General features: G+C 45.0%; 1 protein-coding gene across 1 annotated transcript in view; it reads right to left on the reverse strand.

Annotated features, from left to right (window-relative positions):
* Positions 1–3,079: 3,079 nt before the first annotated feature.
* The window catches only part of RCL1 (RNA terminal phosphate cyclase like 1), a 54,711-nt gene continuing 37,327 nt past the window's right edge, over positions 3,080–20,463 (reverse strand). The window contains exons 7-9 of the mRNA XM_057548547.1: positions 18,351–18,507; positions 13,035–13,138; positions 3,080–3,395 (exon numbers count right to left, since the gene is read on the reverse strand). Of these exons, the coding sequence (XP_057404530.1) occupies positions 3,245–3,395; positions 13,035–13,138; positions 18,351–18,507 (412 nt within the window). The 3' untranslated portion in view covers positions 3,080–3,244. The remainder of the gene's footprint in view (positions 3,396–13,034; positions 13,139–18,350; positions 18,508–20,463) is intronic.

Consider the following 20,463-nt stretch of genomic DNA (forward strand, 5'->3'; position numbering starts at 1 on the left):
CTCACCCAGGTGAATCCCACCCGCACCTTGGGCATGGCTAAAACTGAAGCAATCCCTTAGTTTCCTGGTGTTTCCTTTTCTCCATCTATCTTCAATTTTGTCCACTTCCACAGGCCTCCTCTACTCCAATCTGCTACTTCCTTCCCTGCCTTTTAACACCCTCAACACTTCCACTCGGTCACCACGAAACTGCCTGCCAGCACTGGCCTCACCTAGGAGCCTCCAAGCACAAAAGACCTAGAGGAATGGCCACCGCACGATCTTTCATTGTAGAGTGACAGTGAGGACAGGCACTTCGGTGCAACCTAAGTTTTGGGGCTTTTTGGTTGGGTCTGTAATCAGTGATGTCTTTCACCACTTTTTATCAGAAAAGATTAAGACAAACAAACCAACCACGAGGTTCAGCTGCCCTCTGAGGGCAATCTGGATATCAGCAGTGCCTCCTACTGCTCTTTCCCCATCAGCACGTCATGTTGCAATACCCCAGCTTCCCCCTACCCTTATCAACTGTCTTGATGACACAGAAGGACGGTGAAAGACAGAAGCAGGGCCTGGGAAATGACAGGAAGGCAAAGGCCGTGATTCTGCCATGAGCCCCAGAACATCACAGATGTATATGCCTTTAAAAAAAATAAATCACTAGTCTCGCTCAACTCAGAGTGGTCTGTCTCTGTCAGCAGAGAGGAGTGGACAGGTCAAGATAGAAAGCCAAGCCCAAAATGCTGGAATCTCCCATCAAACTGCACCGGGGGTAGCTGAACCAATCAGGAGCTAAGCTAAGAACAAGGCAGAGAATGAAGGCGCGGAATGTCACTAAGATGTACCAGCAACTTCTGCCCAAGGAGTGCAATCGCTTCTCTTGGGCACCTGAGAAGGGGCTGGCAGCAGGCTGTTTAAATAAATATTAAATTTGTCCTCCTATTGGCAATGGCATCACCACTACCACTCCAGAAGCAGCTGTGCCAGATGAGGGCTGGGACACTTCCGTGTTTACAGCAGAGGGGCACACATCCCTTCTGCTGCTTGCAATGATCTGCCTGGAGTCTACATGCCATCCTAAACTGACCAACAGTACCACTTCCAGAGCTTGTCCCGAGGGACAGGAAGCCCCTGTAGGACACAGCCAAAGCCCTGTGGTCCCTCAGTTCTGTATCTGAGCATGGGCAGATCTGGATTCAAACATCAGCAGCAGTAAATAAAACTGCAGTATGTGTGGCAGGCAGAATTCTCAGATGTCCAAGAGTCCTGGGCCCTGGCTATTCAAACACTAATATAGGTACTGCTGTAATCAGATGACCTTAAGATAAGGAGATTACCCTGGTATCACAAGAAGTCAGATTCAAGCATGAGAAGGATTCAATGCCACAGAAGGATTCAGTGCATCGTTGTTGGCTTAAAGATGGAGGGAACCAAGTTGCAAGGAATGCAGGCAGGCTCTATAAGCTGAGAATTGTCCCCAGCTGACAGCCAGAAACAGGGACCCCAGTCCTACCACCTGAATTCTGCCAACAACCTGAATGCAGTTGGAAGCATATTCTTGCCCAGAGCCCAGCCTGGCTAACACTTTGACATCAGCCTTCTGAGGCCGTAGCCAGAGAACCCAAGCAAACCTACCAAGACCTCTGACCTACAGAACTGTGAGATGATAAATGGTATTCTTTTAAGTTGCTAAGTCTCTGGTAATTTGTTATGCAGCAACAGAAATCTAACACACTACGTAGAGCTCTCATTAAGAAGAGAGCCACAGTTCAAAATGGCCTGACCTCCTTCAGTGTTAGCCCTTCACCTCCGCATCCTCCCACATCCCCAGACACGAGAGCACAGACTCCTTCTGGACCCCTTTTACTGAAAAAGAAAAGGGTAGCAAGAGAACTGGGGAGGTAAAGACCTTTCCTTACTTCAAAAGCCCACCCTAGGTGGAAAACACCATTTGGAATCCTAATAGAAAGAATCAGATATTTCCCCTTCTACCAATTCTGACCCCTTACACACACCACATGTAGCCTCTATTAGTTGCAGACGAAACCACCACAGGTCCTGAGTGTTCCTGCACATTCTTGCTGGGGAGGCCTTTACCACGACACTTTCTCATCATGTGTTCATAGCAAGCAGTCTTGAGGGGTGAAGTAATGTCCCCATCTGGAACAAAGAGCAGGCTTGCTGCAAGAGGTGGAGTGCCCAAGTGTGCATGTTCCTTGGCTCTGACGCAAACCCCCGGCATGCATGGCATCTACCTGCGGCCCCTACACATCACCAGTGTGGGACTTAGGGAGAAAGAAACCAATACAAACATGAAGCTCACGCGGCTTGCTGTGCTCTGAGTAATAACGTTCTTTGTCTCTGACCTGAGATATTCACGTCTTCTGCTAGCATCCATGAAACAGTAATAATCTAACTTATTAGCTTGCAAGCAGGGTAAAATTCTAGACTCTGACACTATTACACTTAGATCTTTTAAATCAGGGGATCTACTATCTTTACATTATCAATTTCAAAAGAACAAAATACCCTTTTTAAATTTTTCTTGTGGAGATAATAAAACCTACATCATTGGGTTACTGTGGGAATAAAATGAGAAAACACATAGCACACCTGAGATATAGAAAACATCCAATAACTTTAGTTAGATCCCTGCTCTCCCTAGTCACTCATCCTCCCCAAAATCCACATACAATGAACCAGATGGGGAGCAGTACGTCTCTAAGATAGCAGTCCACTCAGAAGACGAGGGATAAAATAGTCTACTACACCAATTTCTGACATTTGCATAACACTGCACTACTCATAAAGGGCTTCTACCAATATTATCTCATTTAATCCCTACACAGAAACCAAGGTTCAGAGAGGTCAGTCCTTGCAGAACGAACAGTAACTCCACAGGTCTGGAAAAATAGCCATATGGCAGAAGCCTGGGGATGTGGGCCGAGGAAGCATTGCTGAAATGCAGCTGTGATGTTGTTCTAGCAGCACGACTGTATCCTGAAGGCACACCTTCATCCAGGTAAGCCAAGGGAGCTCCCATCATGACTAGGCCTCCTGAGGAATGTCTGCCCTGGAGAAATGGCTGGAAACCACAAGATAGAGAGACATCTTTTATTCGGATATCCTGATTGTTTTTAAATGGAAAATTTTAAAAGTCCTTAATACAAGAGGCCATCCTGTCCTGGATGAACTTGGTCCCTTTGGTTCCTTGGCAGCTTCTGCTGTGTCTAGAGGCCTTGGGGCCTTTCATCTTGTGACAGTGTCACTTGAGGGTCTTGCTGAGGTTGGAGAAGCCAATGCCAACACAAGTCATCAGCACTTTATCCCCTCCCTTGAGTTCTTCACCACATGGCTTGGTTTCAATTTTAAACATAATCTGGAAAAAGCTCTTCAAATGCCGCAAAAATTCTATCCTAAAAAATAAAAATAAAAATTTAAAAAAGGGAGGGAGAAATGAAAGAGGAATTCGGTTTTTAAAAAATTCTTCTCCAGCCTAGAACTGAAGCTTTTAATTTCCCAGATCAGGAGGAATAACTGAAATTAAGAACTTCTATCAATGCTGATTAAACAGCATTTATTTACAGCCTGCCAGATTCCAAAGATGATTTTAAACAGCTTGCAGAGATGCACACAACATAAGACAAATTAAGTAAAGAAAAAGAAAGAAAAAGGTTAGAGGTTAGTCCTACACACGCATTAGAGTGGACATGAATACGGCATTAATCTTCAAGAGCTCATGCAGAGAGAGAAACACGTGCTTTAATGAGTCACAGTATCATGAGATTAAAACCAAGCAGAGTGACTGCTGCTGATGCTGAAAGAGAGAAGTCTCTCTCTCCATTGTTCAATCCCGACAGCCCTTTCATTCATTCAACAAATATTTACTGAGTGCCTACTATGTGCCAGGCACTGTTCTTCGTGCTGGAGATATTGCGGTCAACCAAAAATCCCTTCTCTTATGAAGCTTTCAATCTATATCCTTGAAATATATATATACTTCCTCCATAGTCAGAAATTTAAATAAAGTAAACAAGGCAGATGAGAAGGAAATGTAGGTATAAAATATTTGTGTGTATATGGCAGAAGGCAATATTAAATAAGGTGGCCAGGGAAGTGCTCACAGTAAACATGCAGAGGAGGTTGAAGGGGCTCTTTCTTGTCATCTCCCTTAAGACAGAGCGATGGCTTCACCCCAAGAGTACCTTGGGAACAGCAATTCCGTGGAAGGACCATGGTACTGGTCTGGCCTAGCAGATTCAGCATCAACCCAGCTAGACTGACCATAGGACTCACCTGCAGAGTTCATTTAACAAGCAGATTCCTGAAGGTTTCAATCAATTGGCAACTGGTGGAGAGGAAGTGTCCATGTGGAAGAGCCCAGAATCACAGGCCACATGTCCCCTCCTCACCCCTTACCAGGCCGTGTCTCCCCAGGGCACAGGGGCCAGAATCCTCCCTGGTGATTCTTACCAGCCCAGTTTGCGAAACACTGGTTTAGTTAAGAACAGATGATCTGCACGTCTTTAATGAAGTAGTTCAGCAACGCTGTGTTGTGCTGCCTCCCAATCAAACCATCCAAATAGTTCTCACCCAGAATGTACATGGAATCACCCACGGAGCTTTCAAAATACTGATCCTGACATGCAGATCAATGGAACAGAATTGAGAGTCAAGAAACAAGCCCACACACTCGTGGTCAACTGATTTTCAAAAAGGTGCCAAGATAATTCAAAGAGGAAAGAATAATTTCAACAAATGCTGTTGTAACAACTTCACACGCAAAAGAATGAAGTTGGACCCTTTCCTCACATCACGCACAAAAATTAACTCAAAACGGATCAAAGACCTACATGGAAGAGCTAAAGCTATGAAACTCACAGAAGAAAACACAGGAGTAAATCTTCATGATCTTGGGTTAAGCAATGATTTCTCAGATACACCATCAAAAGCAGAGTGATAAAAGAAAAAATGGATTAACTGAACTTCATCAAAATTAAAATCTTTTCTGGACACTATCAACAAAGTGGAAAGACAACCCCCAGAATGGTAGAAAATATTTGCAAATCATTTATCTGACAAGGGTCTGGTATCTGGAACATATAAAGAACTCATACAACTCAATAATAAAAAACCAAATAACCTAATTTTAAAATGAGCAAAGGATCTGAATAGACATTTCTCTAAAGAAGATATGCACATAGCAATAACCACATGAAAAGATACTCAACATCATTAGTTACTAGGGAAACGCAAATCAAAACCAACAGAAAGGCTACGATCAACAAAAAAAGATAATAACAAAAGTGTGGGTGAGGATGTGGGGAAATTGGAACCCTCAAACACTGCTGGTAGAAATGTAAAATGGTACCACCACTGTGGAAAACAGTCTGGCAATTCCTCAAAATGTTAAACAAGGAGTTAGTTACCATATGATCCAGCAATTCCACCCTAAGGTATATACACAAGAAAAATGAAAACATACATCCACACAAAAACTTGTACACCAATGTTCATAAGAGCACTATTCATAATAGTCAAAAAGTACAAACAACTCAAATGGCCATCAATTGATGAATGGATAAACAAAAGATGGTTTATCTGTACAATGGAATATTATTCAGCCATAAAAAGGAATGAAGTACTAATACATGCTACAATATGGATGAACCCTGAAAACATTCTGCTAAGTGAAACAAGCCAGTCACAAAGAACCGCATATTGTTTGAGTCTATATGAACTGGACAGAACAGGCAAATCTATTATAGCGACAGAAAGCAGATTAGGGGTTGCCTAGGGCTGGGGGGAGTGAGAGGAATCAGGAACAACTGTAAATGGGCAAAAGGGTTTCTTTCCAGGGTGGTGGAAATGTTCTAAAATTAGACTGTGGTTACATTTACACAACTTTGTGAATATACTAAAAACCCACTGAATTGTACACTTTAAATAGGTAAACTGTGTGGTATGTGAATTATATCTCAATAAAGTTTAAAGTAACTATTTTATTTGTGAAGTTAAAAAAAAAAAAGAAGAAAAGAACTGATACATGGCTCCCGTCCTCACACAGTATATACCAAACTAAGTATAGAGCCTACTGCAACGCATTTTCCACCCTCTCCTGTCCCTTTATCCTAGTTAACCTAGTCAAAGGAGGAAAAGGCAAAAAGGGGAAAAGAAAGTCTGAACAATTCCACATCCTGTCTGCCTGAGATGGGCTAAGAGATGGAACAGTAACTAGCCTGGACAGTAGGAGTCCCAGTGATAGCTGCATGCTCACAGAAAAATTCCTCACTTCTTTGCTCTCTCTTCCACCTTGGATTGTGTTACTTCATCTCCGTCTTTAAAATAAAGTCCCATTTGCCACCTATTCTTCGAAGCCTTCTCTAGCCAGTAACCCCTCTGGGTTTCCATAGCATTCTTGGCTCTGCTTATGGAGTCTAATTAAATGTTCATGTGTAACTGTCTCACAATTGCCCTCGCCCCGCTCTTGGTAAATTATATAAGCACCTCCAGGGCAATGACCTTAACCCATTACACCTTCTAGGCACTATATATATAAGGCACTCAGGAATGGGGCACCCAACAGAATGTGGGAGTTAGGGTTTAGGGATACTTTTGAGAAATGACTTCAACATTCTTAGCAATTAAGGGAAGTCAATTCTTCCCCTGCTGGCTTTCCCATTTTACTAACCAATTGAAATTTTCAGGTTTTTGCTCTGTCCCAGCCTCACAACCTCCCTAACCCTGCCCTAAGAAAGAAAGAAAACAAACACATCAAAAAACCCCATAGATAAACAGTCCACATCTGTGGGCATAGCTTCCAGCTGGCAGCAACGCAGAAAAAGCCAGCCATCTCACCCACTTGTCTGCATTCTAAGGAGGAAACAGCCTGTTCTCTCTCACTGCTGCCTCGGTTCTAATACAGGCCCGAAGCACGCTCTGCTCCCAGAGCCTCCCCAGCCTACTTCATGCTTCACCTTGAATCATTCAACTGTGCTGGAAAAACCAGACACCCTCCCCAGCTGGCAGAATTCCTAAAAGGCCGCAGCCTGCCTCTGATCTCTTGGAGAAGGAGGGGAGAAACACAGGCTTGAGTGTGCAGGCCTGCATAGTTGCAGCTTTGGGGTATTTGTAGCCCTTGGAATCGTTAGAAAAAGCAAAGTCAGTTCCACTTTTTACATAATGTTCTGCCAACTCTTCAGCCTGTCTGAGGAAGACTGTGTAAGGACTGAGTTAAGGTACATTTCATGATGCCCTCCACTGCCAGCCCCATTCTCCCTAAGTCTCCTGTGGCTGGGATAGCAAAAAGCAACCATGTTCAGAAGCTGAGAAATAACCTCAGGCGATATGAAATACTAACAGTATCCTTAAGAAAATGAAAACCAAACAGAATAAACTCACCCACATCTATATGCAGTTGAACAAAGTCAGGTCCAGGGCCAGCCTGCGTCCTTTTCCACAGCCCCATGCGGCACTGCTCCCCTTTCTTTCTCTTCCAAACACCATACAGTAGACCCACACTTTCTAGACACAGCCCCCCGGCCACAGAGCCAGGCAGAAGAGGCACCCCCGGGACACCGAGGGCAGCTCTGCTCCTCTACAGATAATCCCCGCAACAGTGTGACTGGAAGATTTTCAGACTAACCCTTTTAGGCAACTGGGACTCCTGACTTATGAGAAGTATCCTTAGCGAGCTTTCTTCCCCTAGAACAAAGTGATTTATTTTTTTTAAAAAATGAAAACACAAAAAACCACCAACAACCTACTTTTCATGAACGCCTCCAGTCCATCTGACAAGCGGGTTTCAGAGAATCCTGGAGCACAGAGGTAATTTTTCCTGTGCATTTTCCAAGAGCGGGTTGTTCCCACCACCATTGTTGGTCAACAGGTGAAGGCCACTGGGCTCACAGTCATCTGCCCATTGGATCCCAACTGCCTGCAACTTGCCAGGTTGCCTGGCCCTGCCCCTGAAAATACAGCCCCTCATACCAGGTCCCCCTCTGAAGCCAGCTAGAGCGTGGTGGTGACGGGGATCACAACGTGCTCTCTCTGGCGGCTCTACAACAACAAACCATGATAGAGGGTCCCGCCTCCTGCTCCACCAAGCCACTTGGACACTGGGGTCACCTACTTCTCAGATCTAAGGAGTTGCTCTGCAAATTGAGGGGATGGAAGATCTGGGGGGTGGGAAGAGAATCTGCTCAACAGGGCCCCCTGTAGTCACTACACGGCATCTTTTAAATATATCGGTGGTACTTTTTCTGCCAAAGAGCTGTTTTCCCAAAGACCAGCTGACCTCTGCTCCAGGAATGAAGTTATTAAACTCCGTTATAAAGGCAGCAGGAAACAGAGAGCCAGGTTGGCTGCACTCTCAGGAGACATGGATCCCAGGCCAAGTTCAGCCAAGAACTCACTATGAGCAGGTGACTGACCTCTTTGTCATCTGAAAAGTAAGGATATCACTTGTTTTACTATATGCCAAATATGTCCTGCAGCTCAAAGAGCATAATAAAGGAGACTGGGCTTTGCAGCGTTTAAACCATTTCCCAGATGTAAGGTGGCGTGTGCTGTGCTGGCTCCCAGAGAGGAGTTAGGCAACTGAACCCAAAGAGCAGCATCTCATTGATCTTCACATCACTGTGCTACACACTGGGTGAGCCAACTACCCCGATCAGTCTGTGTTTACAAGGACCCTGGGCTCTCGCTCCCCAGCACGTCACAAAAGTGAAGAGGTCATTTATTAAAACTAGAATAAAACAAAGTGACGTAGTTTATTTTAGACTTCCAATGAAAGACCGAAGGAGATCATTTTATGACAATTTGAAACGAGGACGCTGAAAAGATACAGCAGGGCACCCTGGGCTCAGGCAGGGAGGTGCCTGGAGTCCAATAACATGTGTGAAATCCCAGCTTTTACTAAATAGCACAGTGGGTCAGGGAAGCGTGCACTCTGGACGAGACGTCAGAGTCCAAACCCCAGTTGCTGCCTGTGTGACCCTGGGCACACGACTTGACCACTCTGTGTCTCAATCCGCTCACCAGTAAAATGGAGTGTACCTGCCTTCATCACTTTACCACCCTTGTGGGGTTATCATGAAACCTGAAAGAGTTCGTGTTTGTAAAGTGCGTAAAACAACATCTGGCCCACAGCGAACACTGTTAAGTGTTGTTAAATAAACATCCACTTACAGAATTCTCAGGAACAGTAAATAAGATGTGTGTAGTTTGTTTAGTAATGTGACTGCAGGAAGTTAGTCGTAAATTTAAAAATCAGTGGATACAGGGACTTCCCTGGTGGCGCAGTGATTAAGAATCCGCCTGCCAAGGCAGGGGACACAGGTTCGAGCCCTGGTCCAGGAAGATCCCACATGCCATGGGGCAACTAAGCCCGTGCACCACAACTACTGAGCCTGCACTCTAGAGCACGCGAGCCACAACTACTGAAGCCCACGTGTCACAACTACTGAAGCCTGCGGGCCTAGAGCCCGTGCTCCACAACAAGAGAAGCCACCGCAATGAGAAGCCCACGCACTGCAACGAAGAGCAGCCCCCACTCACCGCAACTAGAGAAAGCCCGGGTGCAGCAATGAAGACCCAACGCAGCCAAAAATTTTAAAAAAATAATAAATAAGTAAATAAATAAATTTTTTAAAAGTCTTTAAGAAAAATAAAAATAAAAATTAGTGGATACAGATTTAGATAGCTGAGCAGACGATTTACAGCTGACTTCAGGCCTGAGGTTACCCAAAGCAAGTTTACCAGGCCTCCTGGTGTTCAAAGTGAACTTCACAGGAGAGTGGACGTCCATGTGCGTCCAGCACTGATGGAGCTCTGCCAGGCACACCGCGCTGCTGGGAGAGTAAGTGCCCAACCTTGTTTAAGCCTCGCTCCACCTTCACAAGCCCATGACTTCAGGACCATTCACTTTCTCTGTGGATGAAACTGAGGCTCAGAGATGCCAAAGACCTTGTCCATGGTCTCCCAGTGCTGCAAGGTAGAGCCAGAACTGAAATCCAGATAGGCTGGACTCGAATACCTGTGCACTGGCAGAACGTAGGAACTTTTCTGGTCACCGCAGTCTCTGGTCATAAACAATTTCTGAAAGTGCTAATTAAGATGCTCGTTGATATATACTCTTACTTTCAAATAAAGTATAAATCATCCTTAAACCGTAAAATTAAGCTTTTTGAGGGGAAAGTAGAACCACCATCACTAATTGTAAACCACCTAAAACTCAGCAAATTGAAAAGAAATAGATTCTCCACATACCAGCACGTTATCCAATACTATTTTATTCTACTGAAAACAAAACTCTCTGGCCTTCCCAAAGAATTTCACACATATAGATTTACTTTCTCAAATAACACAGAAAACCATTACCAGCCACGTCCTGCAGTAAAACAGAGAGAAGAGGAAAGGGGAAAAACAGAAAGACCCTTATTTTCCAGAAAGGGTTTGAAAGCAACACTTCTAGAAAACACTATCCTGCTTAATCCCAGTGCTCTGTAAATAGACATTTAAAAAGCTATTTATACAAATCAAAACATGCAAACTGCCAGAAAAACTACATTTCTTTAAACCAAGGAGGGTCTTGCTTCTGGTTTTCTTTAGAAATCTGAGGTTACAGAAAGCAGATTTTTATGATTTTAACTGCACATAAAAATACGTGTGATATTATGGTCTCCAAAGCTCTTGAATCCAACTAGGATAAGCTGTTCCCTCACCATGATCATCCTGACTGTGGATTCTGTCCTTTTCACCCTTAACTGTATGCAAGCATGATGATAACTTTGCCTGTCCTGGAGCACGCCTATTTCTTCCCACCTTTGCCCTTCATCTCTTTGGGCTTCTAGAGCTTTCCACAATGATTAAAGGCAAGAAGGGTCCCAAATAGATACAGCTTTCAAAAAGAAACTCCCTCCTCCTCCCTTGTGCTAGCTTACTGAAAGAAGGGAGGCTGCCGTTTCCAAGCCCCTGGCCGCCCCTCTTGCAGGAAGCCCTGGGGGGGTGCAGGTAATCCAGAGGAAGACTGTCCTGCAAGTCCCAGCCCCAGGGCTCAAAACACAAAATTTTGCAATTTGTCCCACTCCTGTAAAGCTCCATTCAGAGCAGACCACTTTGTTTTCCCAGGAGATGTGTAATTTTAGGCAAGGTTTCTGGAAGACAAGACACTGCAATTAATGTTTGGTGAGGGGGTGTGTCAAGGACACAGGAACTTTTAAAAATGTCCAGTCACATCTTGACGGTCTCCACAGAGTTTGCTGACTTAAAAAGATTATACAAGGGCCTGTAGCCAAACTGAAAAAAAATCTCTAAAAGCAAAAAAAAAAAAAAAAAAGTGTCAAGGAAAAATAAAAATATACATTCCATTTTTCACATAATGTTCTGCCAAACCCCATGCCCCACGACCACACACATTTCTAGACACCGCCTCATGCTGTGTGAGCAGCCAGGCCTTCTGCTGCCCTGAAGCCAAGGCTGGGAAAGCAGCAGCCATGAGACCAGCTAAGAGGGTGAAGGGCGCTGTGGCGGCCACACGGCTGTCAGCCACTTCCAGCAAACTCGCTGGGAAGCCAATCTCTACACTTAAGGTGCTGTGCTCCCAGCCCTCACCTCCTCTCCAAGTGCCTTAACTACAAAGTCTCTCTCGGCAATGTTGATTCCTGATGTCAGCATGCCATTTAGGACGACTCAATTTCAGGTTTCCTGTCCTGTGAAATACTTTACACAAGTTATCGGGAGACAATGTGGTCCTCACCAGTTCCCTGCTTTCAGTCTTCCCGCAATGCTAACAATGTATTCTCTTCCATTTCCTTGTTCCAAAAAGCCTTCCACCACCAACTTACAGAAAAAAAAAAAAGTCTCCAAAAGAATCTCCTGGGGCTTCCCTGGTGGCGCAATGGTTGAGAATCTGCCTGCCAATGCAGGGGACACGGGTTCGAGCCCTGGTCTGGGAAGATCCCACGTGCCGCGGAGAAACTGGGCCCGTGAGCCACAACTACTGAGCCTGCTCGTCTGGAGCCCGTGCTCCGCAATGGGAGAGGCCGCGACAGGGAGAGGCCCGCGCACCGCGATGAAGAGTGGCCCCCACTTGCCGCAACTGGAGAAAGCCCTCGCACAGAAACGAAGACCCAACACAGCCAAAAATAAATAAATAAATTAAAAAAAAAAAAAAAAAAAAAAGAATCTCCTGGTCGCTATACTCCCAGCGCCGGGGTCCGACGGTACACTGCCCCCTCTACAGTGCCCGCCCCTTTCTCAATGTGATGGCACCACCATTCTTCAGTTATCACAGTACTGTACCTTTCAGACATACAGCATCGGTACCATGATAACCGAAAAAGGACAGTTCAGTCTCGTATCTACCTGAATATTTCCTCAAACTCAAGGCCCATTCCCCCCGCCAGCTTCCCACCCACAGGTGGCCACAGAATGATCTTCAAGTATATAGACACATGTACAGAGATGTCAGTGTTCAAACAGGTTGTTTCCCAGCAACCTCACTGACTAGCAACAGGAGTGCTTCTTTCATTGTGCTGTTTAGAATTCAAGTCTTCTGAGGATCTGCTCTGTTTTGGAGAATGCCTGCTTTAATACCCCAACAGTCAACTTCTGATAACATCTCATGGCCTCAAACTCACCTCTGCATTTCCCTCCTAGTCCAGTGGTGTTACTATGAACTTTGCCTCCTGGACAAAAAGGCAGTCCTTTTTGCTAAAGGTCGGAAAAAGAGGGTTTTTTTAAAACTAACAATAAAACCCAAGCTATAACAGAAGCAGGAGTTTACCTCCAAAATGGAAACAATATCTAAAGCACAGACAGAACTGTCTAGTATAGATCACGCAGTTTTAATGACACAGAAATGACAGATGGGAAGGAAGAAACTGCAGGAAAGAAAGGAAAGCAAAATCCTTGTTAAACGCCAGATGAAAGCAACAACTTCCAGCTCATTTAAGGATCAGCATAATCAGGTGGGAACAGGATAGCGCTCATCATTTCGTTCGACTGGAGGATTAAACTGGACAGCATAAGGAGGCTGAAAGAAAACAACTCACGTGTAGGGAGAGAGCGGTCCGAGAAGGACTTTGGAAACGTCCTGCTGTCCAAGGGTCATGAGTAACAGAGCCAGGCTTTGGTTGGTCGAGTCCACACATCCACCCTGTAAACACAAACACTTTAAGGATTAATCATTGTACCAAACCAGATAATGGAAAACCAACAAAACAGAGGGAGAAAAAAACAGACACAGATGCCCAGAGTATCGGAACCACAGAAGAGCAGACGGCAAAGTTCAAGCAATAATAAAACAGAATAAGTGTCTTTTAAAGCGTTATCCTCATATCAAGTAATTGTAGGGGGTTAAACTAACAGTTAATCAAAACAATTGTAAGAGCTGAGACTATCAGAATGAATAGACATTTAAGTTTACCGAGGTATATCTAGTGAAAAATGAAACTTTCCCTTCGTAATTAAAGCCATAGCAGGACATATAAGCAAAAGAGCATAATTATTTATAGGCAATGCATAGTTAATTACCAAGGGTTAAGTGAATGACATTTCTACTTATTTAATCTGTCATAGAACACCACAGCTAATCGGACATGAGAGGACCTTTCCCTTTCAAGGGTCTTACCTACAACACATTCAATTACATTCAGAAACTGCCTGCCATGTCACATTAGATTCCCCTCTTTAACTCTTCCTGTGTGCCTTGGAACTGGAGAACTGTTCAGACCAGATCCCTCCATTCTTATTATTTATGCATTATTTTTCCCCATTTTCCCTGTTCTTCCAAATCAAAGGCAGGACAAAAGCCTCTTCAAAAACTTTCTCCTGAAGTACAACTGCTTTGGTTGCCTTTCTTCTTTCACTCTCGAATTTTTCAACCACTTCAGCCATTTTGCTTCTGCTTGATGCATGCATTACTGCTGTTTCCATTTGTGCCTTAAAGAATGTCTTTATTTCAGATCATCCTCTCTGGGATAACTCTATTTAAAACAATTTAAATTTACACTGTACATACTGAAAGCAGGATGACCTTGAGTGTCTACATATTTTGCATATTTCACAACAAGAAATGTAGTTTCTAACCATGGTACATCACTGTTCAAGGCTAGACTCTCCCAGACTTGAAATGGGATAAGTGGTCGCCCACTGCTGCTTAGGTGGGTACACCTCTCTCCTTTTTTAACGCATGTAGGGTAGGGAATAAATCGATTCTCAGGTACAGACACTCATTCTCTGCCGTTAGACTTCACTGAGGACAATGAAGTAGGAAAATCAGAAGGTGGATCCTACTGCCAGCCTTTATGAAATCTACTGCTCTTCCTAATCTACCTGAGTTAATAAAGGACAATATTTACCTCATTTAGCAAATTTTAGGACGAGAGGAGTTCCAGCAAATATATTTCCATCTAAACGGAAAACCTGACCCATGGAGAATAAAAGAATATATAACAAAATATATTAATATAAGAAGATATAACAAAACTATTTGTTTTACAGAACTTGCTCCTTTTCATAAGACTGCCTAAAATTAAACTGTTCTCTTCAGTCTCCGCTTCCTAGCACTATGTTGCTATTCTGCTACTCTCAATTGATTTTTATTATGTACTGAACCAACATTTTACCGCAGTAAATATATTAGGGTCTGTGTACAGGATACGACAGAGGGAGTGGTGGGGCCGCCCAGACAGCAGGACACAAGCCTTGTGCAAAGTAGCTTCAATCTCATTACAAAGACGAAATACGAGCAGGAACCAGTAACAAGTGAAGGTGAAGACGAAGTTACGCGGCAGCTGGGGCCTGTGGGCACCTGGACTGCCAAGGCGGTGCGAGAGGGGTTGTCACTCCCCTGGCACCAGAGGGAGGCTTTGGGGAGGTGGGGACTTGAGCTGGCCCTGGAGCGATGAGCAGGGTTTGGAGAGGGAGGAAGAGCAGGAGGATGGGGGAGATACAACCCAGGGCCGGCAAGCACCAGCCAGGAGGCCAGCCTGCGAGTGGCTGTCTGCTCTCTGCGGAGAAGTATGCGGAACCGCAGGGATAAGGTGGAGTAGGCAGACTGAGGTAGGGCTTTTCTAACTGGGCCACGGGTTTTGACTTTATCCTGGGGAAGTGAGAAGCTGGTGAAGGTCTCCGAGCACAGGAGTACCAAGATCAGGTCGCAGCTTTAGGGGGAGATTTAGGCTGAAGAGGATGCTGGAGAGGGTATGGAACGGATTTCCCCTCTGCAAGTAGGGAGAGCCAGTACCTATATCGGGGGAGGGGGGAATGGAAGGGAGGAGGGTGGTAGATGGGGGCAGAGAGAAGGATAGGAAAGGGCAGTTCCAGAAAGCCTGGTACAGAATCAAGAGGGCTTGGTAACTGATGAGACAGAAATGGAACAAGAGGAATTAGATCAGAGGATTAAAACTTTGGCAAAAATAAACGGTACCAAAGGGGATGGATTTTTATTACTTATTTAAACCATGTCACATCACAGACTTACAAAGAATTATTATAAAAACTGCATGCATTTTCATCCTTTTAGCAATTAAAGATCACAGACACACATAAAAGAAGTATTCTTAATGACTTAAAACAAAAAACTCAGTCCAGCCACTATTTAACGGTTTAAAGCAGAACTTAACTAGAGTAAAGAAAAAGTAAAATAAAATAACCTAATCCAGATTGCATGTTTTCACTCTTGGGGACTGGTGGACTGTGCTTTCACCCTGAGGCTTTTACTCTGCCATTTACGGAGATACAAAACCCATATTCCAGCTGTGTCTGGGGGCTCCCACTGGGCTATCCTGTAATGGGATACATCCAAATCCCCCAGGTCCACTGGAAAGAGAGGGATGTGTCCCCACAGTCAGAGAGAAGGCCTGCCAGCCACCCCAGGACCAAGGCAGGGAAACCTGCACGAGTCAATAGCGGCTGAGGGACCCACGTGTCTCCAGCAGTCTTTCTTCACAAATATCTAGATGACAAACTTCCTGAACTGAGTAACTGGCAGGGCAACCTCTTGGTCATTTACTCCATTTACTCCTAAATTTTAGTTACTATCCCATCTTTCAAAAATCACTAAATTTAGCATCAAACATTGGAAAGACTTTGCATCGAAAAAGCTGAGGCCAGATCTTGACTGCTCAAGAATTATGAGAAGACACTTCCTCGCTCAGAGGGATTTCTTGTGATAGACTATTTCCTTCCTCCACTATTTCCTAGCTGAATGGTGAGTAGAGGGAATGGGGTCCCTCTACTGAGGACACAGTTATAGGTTCGTTTGTCTTCCATTTAATTAGATAGACACCGAACAAGCTGGAAATTTTAATGAACTTTGAAACAGGTCATTCCTATTTGTTCCACCTTGTGACCAATGAGATATTTTCAAAAATGCTGACTTTGATCAGGGGAGTAGACTGTGGCAATAAGCTGTTTTCCTTAGTGAGGCCTGTGCAGGGATCAATACCCATGACCCAGGCATCACCTTGCCACAATGATTAATAAATTACAGTGGCAAAAGGAAGAATTAAAGAACAAAATCACCACTGTACCAGCCTTACTGATTTTATTTCACTGGGCTCACGTGTGATTTTTGCGACTTTAAACAGAGCAAAACTTCCTAGAAGACTTCAGGAAAGAACCACAGAGATGTCTAATAACTGAGAATAAATACACAGGTAGTACAGAGATGAAAGGCTCTTCAGCTGGAGAAAAAAGACAATTTACAAACACTCTACACCATCCAATAGCAAATCACCCAGAGTACAGTCGGCCCTCCACATCCACAGGTTCAACCAACCAGATTGATTTTCAATTTCAGATGACTGAATCAGCGGATACAGAACCTGTGGATACTGGGTGGGGTGGGGGGGGGGGGAGTAATGAAACACAGACTTGAGTGGATTTTGGTATCCACTGGGGGGAGAAGGGGTCCTGGAACCAATCACCTGTGGACACCAAGAGATGAGTGTATAGTTCTTGCTAGTGCTCAGTTTAAGAATGTGGGCCCCAGTGTGCATCCACAGCAGAGGACTGATATCCCTCGAGCCTGTCCTGGATTCTGCATGTTAAGGAAAAGGTTTCACGTTCCTGAGGTGCAGACTAACAGAAATCTTGGAGACAGGTTTGTGACTCTCCTCTAACCAAGTATACGGGATCTTAAAGAATGAATTTTCAGGCAGCTTATCTTATTTCTCCTGCCATCATCTTTCCTTCTCTTCCAATTTCCTCCTTGTTTATTTTGGGTTGCCTCAGCTGTCCCTGGGAAACAGAGTAAAGTGTGTGTGTACATATGTGCATGTTGCTCTTATGGATCAACAGAGAAAAAGGACTGTGGCAACTGAGGGGACAGGCTTGGCCAGACTGGTCTATGCCATGTCCCACCAGTAGGGCAGCAGAAGCAAAATGGTAATCAGTGCAGTCTTGTCTTCAGCATCGTGTCACCTTTTCTTTGTCCCCTCTTCCCAAGCCCCTACTGTGCTCTGACACAGGCCGGCCTTCCCTAGACACTCTTCTATGTGCTCCCAAGCACCCTACAAAATTGAGCCTGTTGACACTGTTTTCTATCTGAATTAACTGTCACACACAAATCCAGGTTCCCAGCTTCTCTTGAAAAATCTGAAAAGAATGAGCCCCCATCCCCCTACGGCAACGACAGGGGGCTGAGAGAAGGTCCCTGCTTTGCTCGGGGGGGTGTGTGCTCTTCAATTGGCCAGTCACTGCCTAACCTGCTTCATTTTTCACCTTCTCTCTCCTGTATGACTCTGTTCCAGTTCTCTGCCCTCCCGATCTTTAAAACTTACCTGCCAGGACTTCCCTGGTGGTGCAGTGGTTAAGGATCGACACGGGTTCGATCCCTGGTCCGGGAAGATCCCACATGCCACGGAGCAACTAAGCCTGTGCGCCACAACTACTGAGCCTGCACTCTGGCGTCCACGAGCCACAACTACTGAGCCCACGTGCCACAACTACTGAAGCCCATGCACCTAGAGCTGGTGCTCCACAACAAGAGAAGCCACCGCAATGAGAAGCCTGGGCACGGCAACGAAGAGCAGCCCCTGCTCGCCGCAACTAGAGAAAGCCCACGTGCAGCAACAAAGACCCAACACAGCCAAACATTTAAAATAAATAAATAAATAAATTTATATTAAAAAAAAATTTACCTGCCATATGTAACAAACCAGTGGGGCTGGGCCTCTGCTCACTGACTAGTTTAGCTAATCCATTAAGCTAGTTAATGCTAAACTGTCTAAAGGGTAGGAAGAGGCTAACTCCTTGACTGAAGCCCTTAAAAGCGGAAGAAAGTTGCTAACGAATAAAAATGACAGACAAAGAACTGCTTCCTGATGGCTCCTCTCCCGGACCTGCAGAAGCGGAGGACATACCCTATGGATTTCTTCGAGCAGCAGCTTGGCACAGTTCCTGCCGAGGTCCTCGGGAAGCACCGCTGCCCCCTGGCCCTGGCGGTTGGAGACCAGTTCAGCGCTGAGGAAGGTGCCGTTGGTGGTCTCAGCAACCAGCCACAGTCCAAAGCCCGGAGACCTGGGGATTCAAAGGCACAGACACTGAGTAGCATACGAAGTGGGGTTCACATTCACCAGTAAAAAGAGAAGACAAACATCTTTTTGATGGCATTCTGTCTGGTCACATCAGGTCTTATTAAGAGTCCCTCCCAGCTCACAATGGACATATGCATGATGCAGTGAGGGCACACACGTGACAGAACCAAAGGTGATGCAAATTTGCATTGCTTTTCTTTTTAGCCCTCCCTTCCCCTAGCTCTCCCTTACCTTTCCCCACTCACTACATTGTAAAAGATCCTGCTGTGAGAGTTTGTAACAATCAACATATAGAGTCCCTAGTTTCTGAGCTAGGGGCTCAACACTATTCTGCAGAGTAAATAATACCATCCCCACCTTACAACTGAGGAAATGGACAAATCAAGCAACCTGCACCAAGTCCACACAGCTAGAAAGAGACTGAGATGCGCTTCAAACACAGATCTTCCAGACTCCAAAGCCCACGCAAGTTTTCCACCACGGCACGTCACAACGAGCCCAGAAGTACAAGCAGCCTGGAGACCATCTGATTACAGCTCTCCTTGAGAGACAGCAGGCTGTTCCCCCGTGCTGAGAAATACCACATGAGGAGAAAGGGCCTAGAGAAGGCACACCTTTATGTTTTTGTCCCCAGGGGACATCTCTAACTCAGAATTCACTTAATATAATCAACGAGCCAGCACCATGTTCTCGCCTGTGTGTTTCAACCACCAACAGCCAGACCCTTAACACCCTTCCTGTCCAGGACCACAAATGACTCATGTACGCGTACATCCAACAAACATTGGGGGTAAAGCTTCCACAGACCCGGGAACTGGGGCGCCATGGTAAGCACAGGAGCCCCTGCTCTCACGAGGCTTAGTGAAAACCAGTTTGACGCAAAACAAAATCCGTCCACAAACAATAAAAACAAGCATCTCTCCACAAAATTTCCGGATTTGACACCTCACATCTACCTTGCCCAGTGCCTCTTAAACACACACAGTTGACCCTTGAACAACATGGGTTTGAACTGCACAGGTCCACTTAGTAGAGACTTTTTTCACTAAATACGTACTACAGTACTGCATGATCCTAAGTTGGTTGAATCCGAGGATGTGGAGGAACGGACGATATGGAGGGTCAACGGCGTTAAGTCCCACACAGGCCTCTGACCGCGGGGAAGGTCAGCACGCCTAACCCTAGCGTTGTTCCAGGGTCGACTGTACCTACTTCCCAGCAGTACACTCCACATGCAAGCACAATACAGCTTTAATAAAGCCTCCTTTAACACAATCCAACATACATATTCATGAAGCACTTTCTATGCATCTAGCACAAAACCAGCCAAAATATTTGTTTCAGAAAACTATGCGTAAAATTTATGTTTCAAATGTACTATATATGAGCTCACAATAGGGAGGAACTATACTGGTCAGTCCTTAATTTCTTTTAAAAAGAAGTGATTGTCTACGTAGCCAAGGATTAATAACACCTGCCAAGGGAAGAGGGTGCAGTGAGAACGCCGGTTCCAGGACACTCTGAGTCACGCTTAACAATCTAACACCGCACCACCCAGCATCATCATGGGACATTTAAAGTACAATCTCAAGTTGCCGATGAGTCACTTGACCAGGAGGAGGGACTGGGCACCCAGCTCATCAGTAGAGGCAGTGGCATGCCAAAATGAAGAGGAGAAAATGCAGGGAGGAAGAACCAGGAGATAAGCCACCATCACTGCTCTAACCCACTTACCTGCATTTCCTAAGAACTTCTAAACTTTTCCATCCATGTGAAATTTTTGAGGCGTGTGTACTTATTACAATGAACTTCATATTTAATCAAGACCGTTCCATTTGATATTGTATTTGTTTTACAGAAAACAACACAATGACATATTAAGCTCTATGTACTCTACGCCAATTCCCCCCCCACCCCCCAATTTGGGGTATGTGTATTA

The sequence above is a fragment of the Balaenoptera acutorostrata genome, chromosome 6, assembly GCF_949987535.1.
Source record: "Balaenoptera acutorostrata chromosome 6, mBalAcu1.1, whole genome shotgun sequence".
Classification (NCBI taxonomy): Eukaryota; Metazoa; Chordata; class Mammalia; order Artiodactyla; family Balaenopteridae; genus Balaenoptera; species Balaenoptera acutorostrata.